General features: G+C 46.1%; 1 protein-coding gene across 1 annotated transcript; it reads right to left on the minus strand.

Moving 5' to 3' along the window:
• Positions 1-1,631: 1,631 nt before the first annotated feature.
• On the minus strand, positions 1,632-19,813 carry tshz3a (teashirt zinc finger homeobox 3a). The gene is made up of 2 exons (XM_084365173.1): positions 19,327-19,813; positions 1,632-5,882 (listed from the first exon to the last, which is right to left on the minus strand). The coding sequence occupies exons 1-2, from the start codon at positions 19,364-19,366 to the stop codon at positions 2,566-2,568; spliced, it is 3,357 nt and encodes a 1,118-aa protein (XP_084221299.1). The 5' UTR covers positions 19,367-19,813; the 3' UTR covers positions 1,632-2,565.
• Between the last annotated feature and the right edge of the window lie 2,738 nt (positions 19,814-22,551).

Below are 22,551 nucleotides of genomic sequence, written 5' to 3' on the forward strand. Positions count from 1 at the left end.
CCAGCCCCTCATTAACCCCCAAAGTGTCAACTATCTCATTAACGCCCCCAACCATCCTCACCACGAGTCCATCACTAAGCCTAAAGCATTCATCAACACATACCATGTTGAAAAAAACACAGCAAAACTGAACACGTCTGAGAGATAATTTTATATCTGCGAGGACTCGGTAAGCTCGGAAAACGCACAAGATATTCAATAAGGCAGCTCAGCCCCTTTTTCATTTGCATTATCAATGGCTACCGTTCTGAATCCCATCTTTCAATTATCATCCTTTGTTAAGGGCTTTATTCTGCTTGTCAGATGTGAGTCATCACTGGGTTCTCCCACAACGTTAGACCAATGTATCCTAAACGTCGGAGGGCCGGGAGCAAGTCTGAGGCGGTAATGAGTTTGTGTGAGAAGACGGGGTCAGGACACAGTGTGTGTGTGTTAATTAATCTGTTCCCGGGTGGGAGGAACTGAAGCGAGATGATGAGATTTAAGAGAGTAAATGGGTGTGCTGCACTCGGGCTGTCCTCCGTTGAGTGAGCGAGCAGGGTTAGAGGCTGGGCAAATGGCCGTCACCATAGTAACCAGATAACTTCCCCGGCCCCCGAGTCACTCAGTCAGTCAGTCATGACAAGTGAAGCCTGGGAACATCAAACAGAGAGAACATGGTGTCCCCAGGCATCTTCAAATAAGACAAAGGTAGATGGTAGAAAAATTTTGAGAACTAAATGTGTGTGTTTGCGTGTGTATGTGTGTGCCTTTATCACACACTGCACACTGACAAACATAAAAAAAAACTTTCTCATTACATGGCACTGAGCCTGAATTGTGACTACTCTGATAGCATCAACACCTGCCAGTAATATTGTTAGATCCAAAAGCCCGCTTTGAGGGAATAGCACCTGTCTGTGCATTCTGCACCACTGTCAGCTCGTCTCAGTGCGCGTATATAGGATCCGCTTTATTTTTTCCAAGGGACAGTCTTGGAGTCCAGGTGTGTGCCAGATCTGCTGTCTGTGCCCAGGGCTCCTGATGGCATCCAAGCCCCCGTGGTAATCAGCCCACTCTGCCTGCTGTTGCAGCCCGCCTGCCTCCTCCTCCTCCAGTGGCTCGTTTCAGAAACATCTGGTGGTTTACATGCAGCACACACCACCTGCCAGACGCCTTGCAGGCAGTGGCACCGCTCGCACCTCTCGAGTCCGCCCCACAACAACACGACGACACAGAAATCACCGGGAATATCGAGACAAATTGCAGTTGTGAAGACAACGCCGGATTAAAAATGCTGAGGGTTTTTTAAGTTCTGCTCAGCATTTCTGCAGATGTGGCTTTTTGAGCAATCTGTCAGCTGATTTGTAAATGCTTAGTCATTACAATGTGGGACGGGAACTGGGAGGGGTTGGGTTTTTTTTTTTTTTTCTAAGATGGATGATTTTCCAGTAAGCCAGGTGAAAAATTAGGTAACAGCTTGGAAATTATATTTTGGACACTTCTGTGACGTGTCAGTTATCTCTCTTCATTAACGGACTGCTTTAAAATGTCACCTGTTGAAATATCGCTTTTTAAAATTGGAGACTCATGATGCACCTTGATCTACACGTTTCTCTGGTGGGAAATATGAAAGAAAACAACCGTTTTATGCAGCAGTTAATTCAATTTAATCATAGAAGCACAAGGCATTAACATATTTGTATTGTTGTTTTTTTTTATCAAATAACATTTATAAAACTATTGTGCAAAACAATGTCCTTTTAATCTTCTTCAAAGGCTCTGCACCAGTGGATAGTCATAGTCCTCTTAAATTAGGAAATATAACAAGTATGCATAATTTAAACAGCAAGTTGTAAGCTTATACACTTTATATACATTTTTACACAGACCTGGATTTTAAGTGCCCCTCACTCAATGATAAAGAACAAGGCAGCTTTTACAATCAGCAAGAAAAATCAATAGGCTGTACAGAGAAAACTATAAAAACAAGCAATGAACTTTTGCTGTTTGGCAGATTCTTTTTAAAGGAGCGTTCCCAGGCGTTTGGCTGTTTTTAAGGTGTTTAAAAAAAATGACCAGTTTGAAAGGGCATTTTTAAAATCTGGACAGGACAGGACTGTACAAATGTAACAGTAAAACTTGTTGAACATGCAGTCTACCAGCAAATCAAAAGCAAACTCACAAAAAATACAAAATAAATACAATAAAGTTAATACATTTTCAAGTCAAGTTATTAGCTGACCTTCTAGTCAAACGAGCTTCACCGTGATCATGAAATCATCTGTCCTCTGTTGTCTCTCGCGTTAGCAAAGGTGTACATAGAGTGAAAGGAGACAACAAAGCTGACAACAAATCAGGCTGTATATCTTTGACCTACAGTATATTTTGATTTGAAATAAATGTTTTTTTGAAATACAGAGAAATCAGAAATGTTTATAGGCCGAATAGATGTAAACACCTCGCGCTGACATTTATAACAGTAGTTCATGCCATCCTTGTGCACTTTGAAATATTCTCTGTTTTTTTTTGTTTTTAACAGCCATTCTACATGTGTTTTCCAGTACGACTACTGCTGAGAGCAATTTAGTGTTTCTCTAGTTCGCACACATATAGCAGATGGTCCTCTGGAGACTTCCCATGGCTCTTGCTGAGGTGAAGCTTGATGGCGTGCTTAGTGGCAAATTTACGGACACAGAGCTGGCAGCGGTACACTGCCCCATTACTACTGCAGTCATCTTGTGATTGTGGGGAAAGGAAGGACTCCAGGGGCACTAGTTTCTCAGTGAGAGTGTGGGAGTCCCTGACAGTCTGTTTGGGAGACAGCTTGGCCAGGTCTCTGATTCTGAACCCTAGGTGGGCTTCCAGGTGGCATACGTACGCTGCTGGGGTTCGGATCTGTGAGGCACAGTCACTACAGAAGAATATGGGTTGACCAGAGTCCAGGTTTTTGAGGAACTTGGTTCTGCCAGTTCTCCTTAGCTGGTACTTGACATTAGCCAGCCAGTGGCTGATGGTGGTCATGGAGAGGCCTGTGAACCGAGACACGTGCATTCTCTCCTGCGGGCTGAGGTCGTTGATGATGTACTTCCCCTCTGACGTCTGCCTCAGGCTCGAGGCAAACTGGGCCTGCAGGAGGAGGAGGTGCTGGGGGTTCCAGTTGGAGTGACGACCTTTGCGCTTGTGGCCATGCATGGTCGCGTCATCTTCGTCGTGAGTAGAGCCCACAATCTCGGCTTTATCGGTGACCCGGGTCCGTGAGGGAGGTTTTGGGACATGGTGGGACTGTGTCAGGTTCCTTAGCATGTCTGAGATATCCGACAATGCGTTTTCATGGAGAGGGCTGCTGGATGTGTAGGGGGAGACCACTGTTAGCTTTGCAGGAGTAACAAGGGAAGAGGGGGAGATGGAGGAGGCTGTGGATGAAGGAGTGAGGGGGGCTGAGCCAACAGATCCTCCTCTATCGCTTTTCCCTTTTGTCAGGTCCATAGGCTGGTCATCACTTGGCTGGCAAAAACTATTATCAACTACACTTTCTGGCTTTTTGGTCTGTGAGGGAGGGGCGGCCACAGCAGCCCTCTCGGCCATGCTCTGGTTGAGCCTGGAGAGCATGCTCAGGGGATCTTGGTTTGGCAAGGCAGGCTTGGCTGCTTTCCCCAAATGAATGTTCATTACTGACTGAAGAGCACTTAGAGGGTTGACAAAGGGCTGCTCTGGAGGAGTATGGCCAGTGATAATGGCGGTACTGCATCTCAGCGTCGAGGTGAGTGGGGATTTGACTGCTGTCTCTCTCTTGGGTTCTGTTGCAGGGGACGCTCTGTCGCTATGGCTTCCCCTGTCGCTATTGGCTGGGGTGACTGCCCGCCATTCCCGAGGCGAGTCAGCCTCTCCTCCCTTATGAGATTCTCCAGCCTCACTACTGCAGGGAGAGAGATGATTCTCCATCTTGGGAGACAACTGTTTCACCCTTTGCTCTACTTTTGCTACTTTCTCAGTCACTTTTTTCACTAAATCCTCCATCGCCTGGAAGTTGTTGCAGGGGAAAGGGGAGGACTGGCTAAGTGGTGGGGAAATGAGGGGCTGGTTCTTGGCAAGGGAGGACAAAGTGCCGTCCCCTCCGTTGAACAGGAACTTCACTGGGGAGTTCTTGTCCATGCTGCCCTGTTGGAGCTTGAGGGCACTGGGGAACTGGTATGCTGCGTGGATGCTGGGGTAGCCCCCCCAGCTCGGATTCCCACTCTGTGCCTTGTTGATGGCTGAAGTCACAGTGTTTTCCAGTGATTTGAGAATATCAAAGCCACCTTTAGGGCTCTCCTTCAGGTCCTCTTCAGTGAGATAGTTATACATCGAGATGTCATATTTTTCTTCCTTCTCAGTGTCCTCCTCCTTCCCAACTGGAGCTGCGACATGCTTCTCATTTCCATCAGCCTCTTCCTTAGTGCACTCCTCCTCGACCTCCTCCTTTTTGATCTCTTTGAGAGGAGGGGAGGTAGCGGGGGAGGTCGTGGTGGTTTGAAGAGGTGGAGGAGAGAAGGTGGAGGGTGCGAGCGGGACAGACTGGACCCTGTGCTCAGTAGGTGTGGTGACCCTCACAGGATTGGGGGAGGTGGCCTCAGGAAGTGTTTTGATTCTCTTTCCCACAGAGCTGGTCACCCTCAGGAAGTGTCCTGTCACCATCATGTGGGTTCTCAACTCTTGTAGTGTATTATGGGAACTGCCACACTCCATACACTTGAGGATCTGGAATTTGTTGGATTCGAACTGCCAAGCATAGCTCGCACCGTTCTGGTGGCCGTAGCGGTTATTGGGAGTGCTGTAGGGGCTGGAGGAAGACTTCTGTGAGGTTTCACTCAGGTCTGCCTGTGAATGCTTAGCTTTGGGGGTTCCTTCTCTAGAGCGTGGTGACGGGGTGAGATCCAAGCCCACGAGTCCCCTTTTCTTAGAAGACATGATTTTGGCTGCCACAGGGGCCATGGGCTCCTTCAGAGGCACTTTCTGGTAGTGTTTGGTCTTGATCATGTGGACACTGAGGTCCTGGAGGGATTCAAAGGAGTGGCCACAATACATGCACTTCAAAACCTTCTGGGCATCCTCCTTCCCCTCCATCTCCAACAGGGAACGCTTGCGTGGTTTAGACCAGCGCTTCCCGCCGCTGCCGGCCCTGTCCTGGTTGTCATCGCGATAGTGGCCCGTATCATTCATGTGAACTGTCAGCTCCACCAGGGTGTCATAAGCAGCACTGCAGCCCTTACAGCGAAATTTACTGGCCCCACTGAAGATTGAGCCAAACAGCTTTGGGTTTTGCCTGTGGAGCTGGACTGTACTAAAGAGGCTGGGCTCAGACTGAACGTGGTGACGGCTCTGGGGAGGATGCTGCTGTAGTGACTTTGCCACTGCAGACTGGTGCCAGTCATAGCTTCCACTGCTGCAGCTGCTACTGCTACTAGTGCTGTTGCTGCGAGCTGGCTTCTCTGTAGAAGCTGACGATTGCGCCTGTGGCGGTGTGGAATTAAAGTTCAGCGGCGACCACAAGGGGCTGCTCAGGAAGCTGGAGTAGATAGCCTTCATTTGTTCTAAGGTGTCCATGCCTATGGGAGGTGTTTTAGTGCCACCGTTCAGAGGTGCCGTGACCACGTTGCTCTCAGCTTTTGTGGAGGGGCTCTCGAAGTCTGAGAGACGGTCACTGGTCTCACTCACATGTGACTCACTGTCCATCTCTTGTCCCGAGAGCTCTGCGGCCCCAGCGGATTCCTGGTCACATGCCTGCTCCTTGGCAGCGTCTGCACTTTGCTCCGCAAACTCATCTTTCATGGGAAGGTCATCCTGAGGGGCTGAGGGCAAGTCGTCTGCTTCCACCTCCTCATCCTCCACAGCCTGCTCTGTCAGCTCCTCGGGAGAATAGGCTGCAAGGAGAATGGAGACAAAGAGAGAAAGAAAGAGATGAGTTAAATTGCAGGGAGTGAACACGCTATGTTAGAATAACTGGAGAAAAAGTTTCCCTGCTATGTGTGCCCGAGGACTCCCAGGGATAAATGAGCCATCTGTGTGGGAGCCTTTAAAGCTGAGCTGAGAAATTACAGTCATCCCATTTCACCTCATCAACCGTTGAGGTGTTATTTTCCTCTAGGCGAGCCTGTATTTATATACTACCCCAGCCACACGGAACTTATGCCTCCCCTCTTTTCACTCCTTCTATTGGAGGAAAACAAAAAAGAAATATCTTGGCAAAAACATAATGCGCCATTTTATTTATCTCAGGGCGCAACAGCTTGAAATGAAAACTAAATCTGAAATTAATGAAGCCCAATCTCACTGTGGCATTCTCCTCTGGGGTAATAAATGAGTTGGATCAACCTCCATCTGTCAGTTAATATGTCTGACGCCTCTTCATCTGCCTCTTCTCTGATTACACACACACATACACACACACATGCGCATGCAGACAAAGAGCATATCTTGAAGAATTTCAAGAAAAAGGATGTCAGGATTTTGTTGAAGAAATTCTGACATGTTGAATAGACATCCGACAGTGTCATCTAGACTGAAGTGAGTTCATTAGTTTCTTAATGTGCGGAAGATTGTCGATACTCCGGGTTAAAGCTGCATTCTTAAAAGCAAATCACCACAGTCCAAACAGGTGTTGGATGTCACGCGAATATAAAACAAAGACATTTCACTCATCGTTAAAAAAGAAAAAGGAACTAACAAAATAAAGGGAGGAAGAAAATGAGACCGCAGGAGACGGATGACGATGACGAGGTGAGAGTGAGGCGCGTCAACATGATGGCAATGCATAAGCGATCTGTCACTTTGCATGTTGGCGCCCACTGCTTACATGGAGAATGATGTGTGTGTGTGCGCACAAACTCCCGTGTCTCCTGTGGTGGCGAGCCTACCCACTCAACGGCAACTCACCCACCGCTCGCCCCCTTCTTCCGCAGTGTCATCATGCCTTCCCCCCTCCCTCATTTCCTGTCCACCTCACTCACAAAACCGCTCAACTTAAGGAAAAACAAACAATCTCTAAAAAGAAAGCGGACGGCATGTGGACAGGTCCGAGGCCATTTCGGACAATATTGTAAACTAAGACAAATGCCACAGAAAGAAGCTGTAGGTATAGTCATAGTTTGTGCGCTCATACATTGTGGACACAAACAGGCACACACACACACACACACACACACACACACACACACACACGCTGTGACTAAATCCTTCATTCCCCCAACCGCCTCACACACACACACACACGTCCAGTCTAAACAAAAATGTCATAGCTGAAATAACTCTCATTTCCAGTGCTAACAGCCAATCTCTAGGCAGCCATGCGGCTGGCGCTGGTCTGATTTGGGCCCTGGGGGCACAGTCAGCAGGCAGCCCCACTGAGAGGCCAGCCTAATGGAGACCTGGCAGGTGCGGCCCACTCTCCGTCCTCCCGGAGATTTGGTTTGTCACTGGGTATCCATTACCTGCCATTCTCCGCTGATAGGCCCCGACAGCCCTGATCAAAAGATGTCGTCGGGCCCCAGTCCGCTTGGCAGTCAGTGGCATGTCGTTTGTAAAAAGGGCCAAGCAGGGTGTAAATAAAATGACATGATCACTTCCCCGGCCCCTCATGTTCTGGACACAATTATGATAATGTGGATGTGGAGGGGAGGGAGGGGTCTGGGAGGATGGAGAAGGGGGCGAGGAGGTAAATCGCTCACGCTCGGGAAAACACGCAAGGAGAGATATCTCACTGCTACCACGGCTCGAGCGACTGCCCACACCCTCCTATCCCCCTCGCTTTACTTTCTCTTCCGCTTCTCCTCTGGAAGGATTTCGTGTCAGATTCTCATTTGAAAGAGGAAATCCAGCCAGGATGAGGCAGTTAATGTGTTTGTATCCTGACTAGCTGGTCACAGATGTCAGCTTGCATCAGGCGAGCCTGACACACCGCTTGACCAAGTTGTCAGGTCACCTTTCTCTTCCTCATCAAGAAAATATTCCACATATTTCTTCACATTGTCAAGCTATTTCATCAAACCATTGCTATATCCAATTTCATGCCATGTTATCACATTCGTAAGCCTTCCCAGGCCCCTCTCTGTGCCTGAGCTTGGTATTAAATGTTTTACATTTCATACTAATAGAGCTGCGGCCCTATAGGTTATTGTTCATTTGTCATTAAGCCTTGATAGCATGGAGAGGGGGAAAAGAAGTCCAAAAGGACCGGCTATAAAACCTGGAGAGTCTAGCCGTGCTCCCAGGCAATTTAAAATGCAAAACAAAAACCATTATGTCTGAGCACTATCTGTTAATTTAATCCCCAATGACTGATAATCCATCACACAGGGCGACAACCACATCCAATTATTCTCCCTGGCTTGACTGACAACAGAGGTGATTTATCAAGCTAATAAAAGGTGATGGGAGTATAGAGGCACCCTTAGAATAAAAAAAAGAGGAGAGGATTATGAATACAACAATACTCTTGGATGCAGTCTTAACTATTATCTGAGCATATGGTGTAGGGCCAATGTATGAGTTTTCCTAGTGTGTGTATAAGTGAGAGGAAGAGAGAGTGTGTGTTCTTGTAATGATAAAGTGAGCTGATGCCATGTGGGGGAAAGACAAGAATCATTAGGTTCCATGAATGATCCCTTTCTCGGGGAGGGTGGGTGGGGAGGATAGGAACGGTTGGAGGTGCACTTTCACACAATCAACATCTCAGTCACGGCTCGAACAGAAATAGCAATAACACATTCACACAAACACACATGCTGCAGAAAAAAAAAATTAAAGTCTCACATGCAGAAACACACATTTCACCTTTAATATACGCAACCTCAAACACACCCCCACGTAATTATAAATAAAGCTAGTCAGTCAGTCGGTTATGACACCAGCTCACCCCCCCCAACCACCACCACCACCACCTCGCTCTCTCTCTGCCTCACACACACAAACACACACGTACATGCACGTAGATGCAAGCGATGAGGAAAGACAGTGACATCTTGGCATGCAGGAGGCATTCCTGTGGAGTATCATTTTCATAAACATAAGGGCCGCAGACGAGGAGGGAGAGATCATCTGATAGAAATACTGCAGTGCTGCTCTGACGATCAGGAACAACAGACAGGGCAGGGACAGGGGGTGATTAAGCAGGAAGGTGCTGTGGCTGCCTCTAAAGCAGAGCCTCTCTCTGTCTCCTTCCCTCTGTCCCATGGGCTGTCTCTCCTCAAGTGCTGCTGAAAGCACTGTCTGTTTTTTGATGCTGCATTTTAAATAGGCCTCGTATGCAAGAGTGATAATCTGAAGACCTAAAAGAAAACAATCAATCATCTGTTCCTCGAGTAGAAGTCCTTGCACTCACTGTTCTTTGTTGATTATCACGGCTCGACTCAGCGAATCAGGGCTGGGTGATACGGCCTTAAAATAACATCACAATATTTTTTAGGTTATATTACGATACGTTATAATATATGTTGATATTCTGAAACCAACCCAAAAGCACTTCATGAGGGACAAAATCAAACATCGTAGGAATTATTCGTCCTTTCACGAAATATTAACACAATGAGATTTTTGATAAATAATTACCAGTAATGAGCAATTAATGACAAAGTGCTTAAAGGCAAAGTATCAGAACAAGTGGAACAATTCAGAAAATTACATAATTTTACTGTAATGCAGCCTTTTAACACAGGGAAAGACGAGACGAAAACACGCTATCCAAATTCTGAGATCTCATATCACAATAACGCTATAATTCTGATTTATAGTATCGTCCAGCCCTACAGCATATATATTTAGTTTTATTTTAGTGGATGTGAATTTGCGAAAGCACAATCCACTACCTCTTCATCAAGCTATAACTAACTGCTGTCTCTTTTCTTGAGTCTGTCCCTTGATGACCAAAGTGCATATTCCTGGTCCGACCTCCACAGCTGGGAAAACAGTCTGGGAGCCAGATCACACCCAACAGCAGCGGGATAAACAGGATGTGTCATTAAAAACTCTACCTATGTCTGACCCTCATACTCGAATGACTGCTTGGAAAAAAAAGAAGAAGAAGAAAAAAAAGATACAACCTTGCCACAGGCGTCGTGATATAAAAAAGGTGAGTCCTTTGTGCGGTCGGCATGAGTGCAATATTTAATCTGTGCTTTTTTACGCTATAAAAGGTGCCGCATCGACGGCAGATGTCTGTATATCGTTTGTTTTTCTGAAATTATTTGCCAGAAAATACAGCAAGAAGATAAAGAGGAGCTGTTTACATTCACACTGAGCTTCTGTTGTGTGAGATAATCTCAGAAAAACGGTGTTTACCTGCTTCATAAAGCAATGTAATGCACAATGTAAATACAAAACGTACATTTTTTATATCACACTGATACAAATGAGGAACAGCAATGCTTAAAGGTGCACTATAGTTTTTGTTAAGAAATTTAAACTCCACATTTTTATATTTACAATATTAATAAGGTAATAATATAAACTCAGAAATATGTATTTCCATAAGTAAATAAACAAGAAGAATAAGGTCCCCAGAACACTGTTTGAAGCGAGAAAGGTGGCAGGGTCCGCCACATGTAAACAAAGTAAAACAGTATGAGTTTTCATTTTTCTTTTAGGTTAGTTTGTTAATTCAGTTTATTCAAATCAATGGAGATTTTTTCTCTGCCGATTAAAAATTTCTTCCCAAAAACTACGTAGTGCTCCTTTAATCATCAAACTAGGATTTTAAGAAAACACAACAAAAACCGACACTAAAACAAAGGTAATGTTCATACGAGGGGTTTCACAGCTTGATTGCATCTTTATTTATAACTCAATCACCGTATGCATGGAGAACTGTGCCGTGCACAAAGACGCAACTGGGTTGATCCAGGGAGGGGAAAGGAAATTGTCTACATGGGTGGTCCCTTATAGCTCACTGTAAAGACTGCAAAACAATTTTATGGCCTTGTTTAAAGACAACAACAAAAAAAATCAAGCGACAGGAAAAAAAAAAGGAAAAGCACAGAGATTTCAGCCCATTGTTAGTGGTTTAATAAACAAGGATGCACGATGGCCGTGTTTCTGTCCCGCGGACATCGAGCTGCATTCCTCGCATAAAAGAATTAATTAAGAGATGAAAGGAGGTCACACACAGTCGTCACGACCTTTGATCACGTGTCAGCCTGCGATCGGACAGGAGGCCTCTGCGCGGTTTAAACTGTGTCACAACACGACGAGCGCTCCTTGACATGTGTACAGTATTTCAACTGGACCTCGACGCCCCCCTTAAAAAGCAACACGGCCCCTCAGCAGGGGGGCTCTCACTGACAGGAAACGGCTCCAGAACACTACAGGACAGGAAGTCACCTCAGTCTCAATCACAAGAACCGCAAAACCGCCGACTTCCACTCCGTCTCTGTCTCTCTCGAGTTTCCCAGCAGCCTAAAACTCTTTAAATAGATTAGAATAATTCAGTCCAAAACAGCCCCATTCTGTCAAAATAGCTGCAGATCAGTAACATACCTAAAATGCCTCTCTGTTGTACACATTTGTCAAAGTAACACACTCAATCAAACTTAGCTCTCTCCCTCCTCTCCCTTTGATCCTTACAGGCTGGCTGAAAAGTCCCACGAGAAAATATGTAACAGGTGATCTGTGGCCACTTGAAAAATTAACCAGCTCTGACATAATTCGCTGCTTCAGATATGACCACAGAAGGCTATCTTGTGCTGCTCATTTCATTTTCCAGGGTTTTAACACCTCGCTCTGCTGCTGCGTTTTTGCTCATACGAGCGATCGTGTTACCGGCGATCATGGATGTCTTTGTCAAGTTTCTTTTTTTTTTTATTTGTGTGTGTTCTCTACCCCCCGATGGCATTGTGAATACATTGTGTCCGCCGATTGTAGTGCAGGATGTGTGATATGGGAGATGGGAAAAACAGAGAGATCATTCTGGCCCCAGGCAAAGCTTAGGGCTGAACCTTGTCAATGCACATCGTAAGAGAGGGGAGAGAGACACGCACAGAAAGTAAGGCAGAGAGACAGACACTGAATAGATTCAACCCTCGGCTGACTGTTATGTTACGAGCGAACCTCAAAGCCACCAGCTGCATATACAGACCTTCAAGACCTGAAAATTCATCTTCTTTATCTGACACCAGATGAGCCACAAACATATAAAAAGGCCTCCCGCTACTAAACTCTAATGTAGAACGAGCAGGACAAACTCATAGCTCCGGTCCCAGTTTTGAAACCTGATGCAGCCACAACAAGCGATAAACAAAATGGAAACAAACAGAAAATCCAACACAAACAAGCTTCCACAGGTGCAGAACCAAGGGCAGCAATAAGGTCCGAGATAGCAGCGGGGGGAAGGCGCCGTTACACATCGAGCCATTTTGATTCTTAGTTCCTTAAACTACCACACGTCTCTGCCTCCTTCTCCTTCCCATCAATCTTTCTCCAGGACTTGTTCCCAAACAAAACTCCATGAAGCAGAACTGCTGTTTGCTTCCTTCAACTGTTCAGGCCTCATGCAAAAATGTTGTTCAGAAGTCACCAGGTTGTGTCAATGAGGCGAGACACTAAATAAACTAATGCTATTTTGTTAGAGACACATCGAGACTGCACACAACGACTGGTTTCACTGGAGCAGACAGGATTTCAACACGTCAATTTAAATACAATAATAATAATATTTGTGGCTTAATGAACCTGAATAGGTTTCAGCTACATTGTGACAAAATAAACAGAAACATCTGGCTTGTGTCTTCGATGTGAACAGGTACAGTCAGCGTTCACTCCTGCGTCAGACGACTCTGCAGCAGTCAAAGGTTTTTATCGGCTGCAGCTCAGATCGGCTGTTAAAGAAACAACACCTGGGTGGACACGCTAATGCTCACCCCTCAAGACACGAGGCTATAAACATTGTTCAGGCTGCGTTGAGTTTGAAAGTAATTGTTACTGGACATGTGCAACTCACAACAACTTCTGTTATCAGCTCCGGAAAAAAAATGATGTGTATAATTCAGAATGTAAGAAAGACTCTGGATGTAGTCTGATGAGGTAAACCATCTGCTGCTGCCTGTTCCCTGCTTTTAACTGGTGCATTCGTGACATTTGCAATGTGAATGACGTCAGCTGCATATTTTAATCGAGTTTACCAATATTTTTTATAAAAGCTTAAACACACTAATTTTTGTGTTAAAGTGGTATTAATTAATGGAAGATAATCTGGATAAAAACAAAGTCTATTTATCCGTCAGGTTTTCTTTGTCCTGTAAACTTCTTTGTAAAACTATTTTAATTAACATCACGGCTGCGTTAAGGCAGAATGTGCAGACATCTGTCAAAAACACATTAAATGTAAATGTTATGATGACATAAACTATGTCGACAGAACCTACAAAACATAACTTTCCTTGAGGGTTTGTGCTAAAAATCTGCTTTCCTGTGCGTCTGAAATGAAGGCCGGGGGTTAAAGGTGACTGCGGGCTGGAGTAAAGAGCCGACACTAAATCAGGGGGTCAAACTGGGGCTGCAGTTGAGATGAAGGGACGGGTTCAGGTCTGAAACTGGGATTATGTTTGCGGCTGGAACCGGAGGCCGCGGTTAAAGTTAAATGTTAATGTAGTGGCGGTGGCGGTGTTGGAGGGGGTGAGGGGAATAAAGTCGAGTCTTGGGAGTGGGACGAGCAAACCCCTCTCACAACGCACAGCTGCTGCCATGATCGCCTAGCAACGAGGAGGTGATGGACGCAGCCTGAAGATGGATGGCCACCATAAATCACAGTAGTGAGTAGGAGGAGGAGGTAGGAGACAGAGAGAGGGAACAAGAAGAGGACAAAAAACAAAACAACAGTTTTTTTATCTTTTTTTTTTTTTTTACTTCTCCGTAGCGGCAGCAGAGCTGGCCTCGCCTCGACCCCTTCACTGTACTCTCTTATTCATGATTGTTGGGGAACGCTGCTGGGCCGGGGACTCTTCTGGGCAAAGCTCAATGGAAACTTCTAGGTAATCATTACAGTCAGTTAGATTGGATCCAATGGATCATTTTATAATTGCAATAAACTCCACGGAGGCGGCTACGTGCCCTTCAGTGTCTAGAGTTTTTCATGACTCCACTAACTTTTTGAAGATGATAATAATGATAGACTATACCTTTCATAAAGCAACCCTTCAGGCAAGGCAATCTGGGTAGTGTAGTTGCGGGATAAACATCCCTGGGCTATCTGATTATGGCCTACTGCTGCGGCACTGGTGTCTAGTAACACTCAGAGAGAGCGCTCAGCCATCCATCACACAGTGAGTGTCTGTCTAAGGCTTTCCACCCTGCTTCTTCTCGTCCTGGCTCTCCAGTTACAGCCATACACGGCCGGCCTAAATAATATTCTTCATGATAAATGGCACTATAAGCCTGGTATCCATCATTAATCTGATTTTTAAAGAAGCATCCATCTTGGAGAGAGCCTGTTAGGGCCACGGGAGAGCAGAGCAGCTCGGGTTCATTTAAAGGCCAGGCTGCTGCATGAGTGATACCTGTCAGCCCTGCTCATCAGGGAGCAGCACACACACACACACACACACGTTCATACGTTATTAAACACTGACGCCATATGGCCACACGTGTGCACAGACACACACACACAGACACACACACCTCTTCATTGCTCCTACGTGTGTTCGTCTCGCATATATTACGAGAACATCACGCCGAACGCACTTGTCGGACTTGTGTACTCGCAAAGTATATTTTTTCTCCCCCCCTCCGTACAGACATCCAGACACGTGTCATGGAGAACATACTGTCACTCATCAAAACACAACTCAGTGTAACTCAATCCTCCCTGTCATCTCGAAAAAATCTCCCCTCCCAAAACGCTTCTCCTCGAAGGGCTTTCAGGGAAACTCGCTCTTCCCTGGAAAAACTCTCGCACACACAAGCGACAGACCCTCCATTCCTCTTGTCTCTCTCCACTGACTCTGCACCTCATTCTCCATTCCTCTCCTTCTCTTTGTTTCTCTCTAGTCTTGTTTTCCCCTTCTTTCACTCTCTCGTTCTCTTCCTCTCTGCCTCCACCACCCCCCCCCTATCCACCTCCCCTCCTCTGTGTGTCTGGTAAAGCCTGTTTGATAAATGACACACGTCACCGTGTCAGAAGCGAAGGGTGGGTCAGTGATAAATGACTCTGTTGAAAAGGAAATCGGCTCTCTGGCATGGCCGGGGCTATTCTCCTCCTGGATTGGGTTTCAGGACCCCTGAAGACCGGAGCAGCTCAGTTTCCCCGAAAAAAAAGGGAACACATCCAACCAGGCTGTGACGCTCGCTACCTCTGGGAGGGGTGGGAGAACGAGGGAGAGAGAGACGAGCGAAGGTGGGTGGGTGGCTGGGAGGTGGTGTTGGAGGGATCCAGCCTGTCCCAATTGTCGCCACAGTGCAGCTGCATCTATCACAACAGCGGTGGGACTATTTTTACAAAGCCTCCGACTCAGTGCCCAGACAGCAGTCCCGGCTGAAAACCTTCGGCTGAAAGCACACTGAAAGCTGAAAGGGAAACGGTTTTCTATTTGTGACACTACTACAGCACTTACACTCCTCTTTCTCTCCCGGAGCCCAACCCTATGGCTTGACATCTGCCAAGTGTGTGTTAAAAAGGAGAGAAGGCCCATTTCACCGCCCCCACTCTTCGTCTCCTCATCGTCCCCACCTCCTCCTCCTCTTCCTCCCCCTCGCTCCTCTTACACTCTCCCTTTCACTCACTTGCTGGCAGGGTGGCACTGTTATCATTACACAGGCAGGATTTATGGAGTCAGGGCCTATGGCAAAAACAAAAAGGCATCTGTCAATACCTGTGGGAAACACTCTGTCAGCCCTCCTCCTTCCACTGGTGCTCACAGCCTCATTAGGTATGCACTTATCAGACACATAGATCACAGACGTGACTCAACCTCACCGGAATCCAGCCACAGGACTTTCATTAGCAACGGGCCCTGCAAGGCCAAAACATTCGCCGCGCTCGCACCTGCAAACAACGCCAGCGGAGGCGTATTGTTGTTAAAGCTCGCGAAACGCTGTCAGTCCGTATGTCGGTCGAAACAATTAGGTCCCAGCACTCGCTCCCCCGCCGCTTCCGTAAGGGCATGCTTTTCACACTTAAACAACAGGAAGGCAGACAGATATAAAAGCAGCTTACTTCATTTTCGCTGGCTGCTTTTTACAGCCCAGTCACAACATGCGAGCATGTGTCTGCAATGTGTGCTCGCAAAATGCTCGTGTCTCTACCAGGCATGTTTGTGTGCTACGCGTTGTGTTGGTAAGTTTGGAGTGCGCTGCAGAGATGGAAGAAGCCGAGCTACGTAGAGTGCATACGCAGTTCAGAGAATTATGGCTCGACCCCAGCAGGTGGTCTACGGTTACAATTCCTTTCATCACTATCTCCAGCCAAACCCCCCACACACACACACATACACACACACACGCAATCCCAACAAATCAGAAAGTGCATGCTCACTGATATTAGCGTGCACACACACAAACACTCACTCACTCACAGCGAGACGTGAGTGATGGCTGCCAGTCTGGCAGCTATAATCCTGACCCTGCAGAAAGAAGAGACTGTTGCTGTGGAGCCCGGTCCAAATCAGACTAACACCCGCACCCACCCCTCTCCTTCTGTGTTGGACTCACACACACACACACACACATATATATGACTAGACCATGACAGAACGGTGCACACTAAACACACTGACACCATTCTGCGGACGCACTGTACAGGTTAAACATTCCAGCGAAATCGCCGCGTCTTTGCCCACACGCTGTAAAGCTGATGTTGACTTCCTGTTAAGTCGGTGGAGTATTTCAACTTTCTGCAGCCGTTTCAACAGCTTCGGGCCCCGACTCGGGCTCGCGGCGATGCTAATGGCCGGCCGCAGAGGAAGGAGGCCTGTATTTCCACAGCTGGGGGAGTCTCTTTCTCATGTTTGCTCGGCTGTTTACGTGGCCAGCTGCCCTCGGTTGTTAAGAGCACTCAGACCTGACCCAGGTAGGCAGGCCCATTTGTCACCTGCAGCGGAAAATTGAGTTACAGCACAACCAAAGGCGAGCGGCTCTGTGTAATATCAAGTTGATTACATCAAAGTGGTGGCAAACCTCATTGGGCTGGGCACCCCGAGCTTGTCATCTCCAATCACAGGGCCTGTCAGGACTCCATCAGCCTCACGGCTAATTGGACCAACGCTAATGAAGCAGGCAAAACAAGTTTTCTACTGTGGAGAGAGAAACCCTCTCAGACAGAGGAAGGAAAGAGAGGGAGAAGCTGAGACAGTGTGTGGTGGAGAGACAATGAGAGAGCAAAGCAGTGTGTGTGTGTGTGTGTGTGTGTGTGTGTGGAGCGAGGGGTGGTGGTGGTGGAGGTGGTGGAGGGGGGATTTTTCATGCAAGTCTCAAGGTTGCAGTGGGCTGACTCTCCCCCTAAGTCCCTAATCAAGGCCCATCATCTGTCATCCTTTTCTTTGCTCTCTCTATCACCATGCTCTGTGCTGCAATCAATTCATCATCACCCTTTGTGTGCCACTGAACAGTTGACAACTTTATAACTTGCAGCTGCACGGGCTGACTGACAGGGGTGGAAGGGGAGCATGAAAAAATGAAGAAATGAATAGATGAATGAATGAACAAAGAAGCGTGGTTTCAGGGAGAAAAAGTTGTTTTCTAAAAACACAAAACGATCTATATTACAGCCTTTTATTCCCGTTCCGTCAACAGAGAAGCAGCAGTGTAGCCGGGGAGGAGAGGAGGAGAAAGGAGAGGAGGAGACGCAAAGAGAGGAGGGAGAAGAAAAAAAAAAAAAAAGCCCCATCCTTCTCACTGATCTGAAATCAGAAAGCTTTCAGTCATTCTTTATGTGCTCCCCGCGGCCACTCTGAGCCAGTGAGCATGTACATTAGGCTGGGGCATTTTGATGAAATAAAAGCCCAGGCCAGCTTATGGCTAAACAGAATGGGAGCACTCACTCAGCCTGTCTCTGATTGACCATTAAAGCCATTGATGAATGGGCCTGTCAGGGGAGAGACAATTAAATCAAACATGAAACAAAGCCGTTGTGACGGCCCGGTCTGACAGAGCAAACCCATTCCTCCCCTCCATTACATAGCACACGGCTCCTTTTACAACCTCTAACCCACTCCTCCCCGCCTCCTCTACCCACTGTGTGTGTGTGTGAGTGTGTGTGTGTGTGTGTGTGTTCAAAGTGAATAAGTGAGCATGTGCACATGGGAGTGTGATGTTCTCTGCTGGAAGTGTGTGTGTGTGTGTGTGTGTGTGTGTGTGTCTGTTTGTGTGTGTGAGTGATGTCTCACAGTGAAACCACTTTGTCCCCCCTTCTTTCACTTTTTCGTGAGTCAGTTGACCATCAGACAGAGAGAGAGAGAGAGAGAGAGAGAGTGTGTGTGAGTGTGTGTGTGTGTGAGAGAGAGAGAGAGAGGGTAAAAAGTACACAGGGCCTTTCAAAGTGGTTTAAACGTGACGTCAGGGGCCTGCAGCACATGGTGGGAAGTGATTTTCTGATGCAAATCGGGAAGGATCAGATCAAAGCCGCATGACAGCCAATCAATCAACCGTCAAATCGGACATGGCAACTGTCGATTATGGCTCCTTCCAGCCCACGAAACCCCATTGTCCGCTCTCAAATTGTTTATCTTATCCCAAGAAAAAGAAAGAAAGAAAAAGCTCAGAGGTAGGGCTTTTCTTTTTCTTTTTTTTCTCTCCTTCTTCCTGCCGCTTGTGCAAAGAAGTTATGCGCTTGGATCAAATGCGCACAAAGCCCTCATGTCCCCCCCTCCACCTCCACCCGCCTCCACTCCTCCCTCCCCACCACCTTATGGCACGCCTCGGGCACTCACTATCAAGAAAACACGGTTGGTTTCCAGAGGGGTTTTTTTTTTTTTAACAGATCAAAATACAAGACAGCAGCTCTCGGATCGGTTCAAAAAAAAAAAAAACTACGAGTGGATTCACGTTGGGAACAATAGGAAGCGAAAGTTTACAGCAGTCAACTCATCCGACTGGGGAGACACGCAAACCCGCAAACATCTCTCAGATTGTTGTACACACAAAAAACCGCACATCCGCTTTTTAAAGAGGGACAGTTTCTATGAGGTCTCACAAGAGTAGCCAAGAGTGACAAAGCGCATCGTTAAAGAGAGAGAGAGAAAGAGAGGAACACACACACACACACACACACACATACAAAGTGGAAACGGAAATGCAGTGACTGTAAAGTGAGCTTTACAAAACAAAAGGTAACATCCGCAGTAAAGCTGGATTTTTACGCACATCACAGCTTTGGACACACACACGTACCTGCTGCGCGCTTGGGCGCTTCTTGTTTCCTCCGCGGCATGTTTTATTTGTGGGGGGATTTCCGTCAAACTCTTCTGTTTTTTTATTTCAATAAACCCCCCTCTCCTTCTCGCCGTATCCGGGAAGATCCACCTTCTACTCAGTCACACACAGAGAAGAAAAAAAAAAAAAAGATTCACGCCTTCGTGTAGTAGACTGCACAACATCGGGGAGTCCGATGGAAAGAAAAACTAAAAATCATCGCTACGGATTCAGCAGCCTGCGGTAGAAGAGAAGGAGGGAAAAAAGTCAGCGGGGACAGAAAAATAAATAAAAGGAGGCGGAGGGGAGCGTAAAAAGTGTTGTTTTTCAGTCGGTTGTGATCGCGTTGAGAATGACAGCCGTGAGAAGCCAGCGTCCACCTCGGCTGCCTGGTCTGGCAACAGGCAAAGTTGAGGGATAAGAGAGATGATCGCGTCACTCACAGCAGGAGAATGGGCAAACCCACCGCTCCGTTAACTCTTTACTTCTCAGAGAGGGGCGGACACCACACCGCCGCCGAGTGTCCTCCTCTCCTCCTACCTCTGCTTTTTTTATTTTTTTTATTTCCACCGACATGAATCACAGCCACCCGAGAGGCTGTTTTGGATGACTGTTAAACACGCAGCACGATGATCATTACAAGCCGCAGAAACCACAAACAATCCGCGATAATGTCACCAGATTACGCGCTTCTCGTTTCGCACGGACGCGTCATCTCTGGGTATAAACATCAACACATTTTCAGTGTTAGTCGGTCTCAGTCGTGTTTCTGTTGAAATGCATGACTGACTGATGCTGCGTGTATTTGTGATCATCACTGTTTTCCTCTTAAAGTTGTTTTAAGTGAGTTTAATTGTCCTACTAGTGACAAAACATGCGTTAAAACACTAATTATATTATTATATGTTATAATAAACATAATAAATACTTCCATCAATCCATTTAATAAGCATTGTAAAGGTTTATAAACATCATTATCAACTATAATGGCCTTCAAACCATGTGTACAGATGAACTACACAGTATTTATTATATATTATTACATGTACAAAGTATTTTAAACATCAGCTGCAACTTAACAACAAACAACTGCTCAGTAAATGGTTTTAAAAGCATTTAATTGCTCGTCAACAATGAAATAACTGTCAATGATGGATGTCACAAAGTGTTTCCAGTAAAGTAGACTTTCAAAGCTGTTGTTCAGGTTAATGATGATAATTAGATTTGACTTGTGTTGTGCACTGAAAAGCCCTAAAATAGCAACAAAATAGGATGTGTAGTTACAGACGGAGAATGTTTCTGATCAAAGCAGTTTGTAAATTGAGCATTTGCATTGAAATAGATGACAACGTCACGGCACTGTAGCGTGAACAGTAGCTGAAGTGTATAATAATGTAAAATAAATGTAGAGAATGAACAATAAACAAGTGTTACAGTGTTCACAGGAGGGATGTGCTGTAACTGGATGTATATAAACAGGTAATTTAGAAATGTGTTGCAAGTATCGCAATATTAAAGTAATGTAACTTGATACCTCAACACCAAACATATGCAAATAAATAAAAAATAAATATCACTGATGTGTATCTGACTTCTCTCAGTGATGTTTCGTGAGACTGTTGTTTGTAATCTCCATTTTTTTACTCTGTAATCTAATTACATCATTTTTTCTGACACTTAACTGGATCACAGTTACCTTCAACGTAATCCCCGGAGCCTGTAAACAAAATAAACAATAAGCAACAGTATGAGATTTTCACGATTTGACAACCATCTTGTAAAATATCTCGGTTTAACGGCATCCAATTAACAATATTACATTATTTTTAATTATCAGCTACACTGACCTTTTTTAGTTGAACAATTTCACAATGAACAATAACTTGATACAAACTTGAAATAGCTAATACGGCAGAAATCGATACCTTAGATGAGCAAATGAACACGGTGTGAGAGCCGTCTGTTACAACACCAGAGCAAACCTTAACGCCTGTATGCAGCTGCAACCCTGTCTGTCAGTAATGTAACAATTAAAGGTGCTATTAGTAAGAAAAGTTGATTTTTGAGTCTCATTCCCAACTCGCTCTGGGACTTTAAGGAGTGGACAGGAATCAGTAGAAAGTATATATATGTAGTAGAATGAGCCCTATGGTTACATACTGAACACAGCCCATATTATGCACAGTCATCAGTTTGGTAGTCGGTGTTTACGGCGTGAAAACAGATAAAAATGTACGTTTGAACGTGAAAAACGTATCTGCAGTGATTTGCTGCAGATTACAGGAGGTGCCGCTACAGAAGGCGACGGCGCCAAATAAACGCCGCTTAAGTCGCTCTTTTGTAATCGCGATTCAAAAAAACGTGTTAAGCCACTCCCCCCTCACCGCTGCCCTTCCCGACATGCAAAACACGCCCGAGGGCCTTTTTCCTCGCTAATTTAATGCGAGCGGTTAAATGTTAGCTTTCATCACGGTAAAAGCATCACTTCTCCTACATACCCACATTAGGGTCGAGATCAAAGTCAGTTCAAGGAAGCGGCCTTAAATCCAAGGTAATGAGTTTCTCTTTTTTTTTTTCTCTTCTCCACTTGTCTCGCTTTTTTCTCGAGCCAGCAGTATCTCTCTGCCGAGTGGGATGGTCCCGGGTCTCCCTCTGTGCCTCTGATGTCTTCTGACCCCTGCCTGCGAAAAAGACACATACAAACAGCAAAAACATGCTGTGAGTGGGTGCTGCATGCTGCACACACACACACACACACACACACACACACACATGGCACAGCAGAGAGTGCTCAGGATCTGCTCACTCTCTCAGATACAAATCTCAAAACATTATTACGAGAAGCCGTTCAGGCCAAAAAATACATACTTGCACATACATTATGCACACAAACACACACCGTCCTTACACACCAGCATGTACACGTGTGCGACGCTCTCGCTCAAGAGAACGAGACTTAAAGGCCTCTCTGATCCGGGCTCGCTCCTGCCTCCCCGTCTCTAAGAGGCTCACAGAGGCTGGGTCCCTGTCACTTTAACAACATGAAATTACAACCCAAATGGGATGTCAGGGGGGTTAGCAGTGTCTCTAAGAGAACTATGTGAATATATTTCCTCCTATGGACTTGCCCCCATCATGACCTCCCCCAGGAACAAGAAGTAACCCCGGTGATTGGCGTTTTTACAGCCAAATTAAACCGTCTTG

This window comes from Pagrus pagrus (assembly GCF_965226575.1).
Source record: "Pagrus pagrus genome assembly, chromosome: 10".
NCBI classification, from domain to species: Eukaryota; Metazoa; Chordata; class Actinopteri; order Spariformes; family Sparidae; genus Pagrus; species Pagrus pagrus.

Excerpts from the sequence above, each read along its gene's own strand:
- tshz3a (XM_084365173.1), bottom strand. The coding sequence starts at position 19,366 with ATGCCGCGGAGGAAACAAGAAGCGCCCAAGCGCGCAGCAG. Across the intron at positions 5,883-19,326 it reads AGCGCCCAAGCGCGCAGCAG|CCTATTCTCCCGAGGAGCTG; the intron begins GTACGTGTGTGT and ends TTCTCCTTGCAG.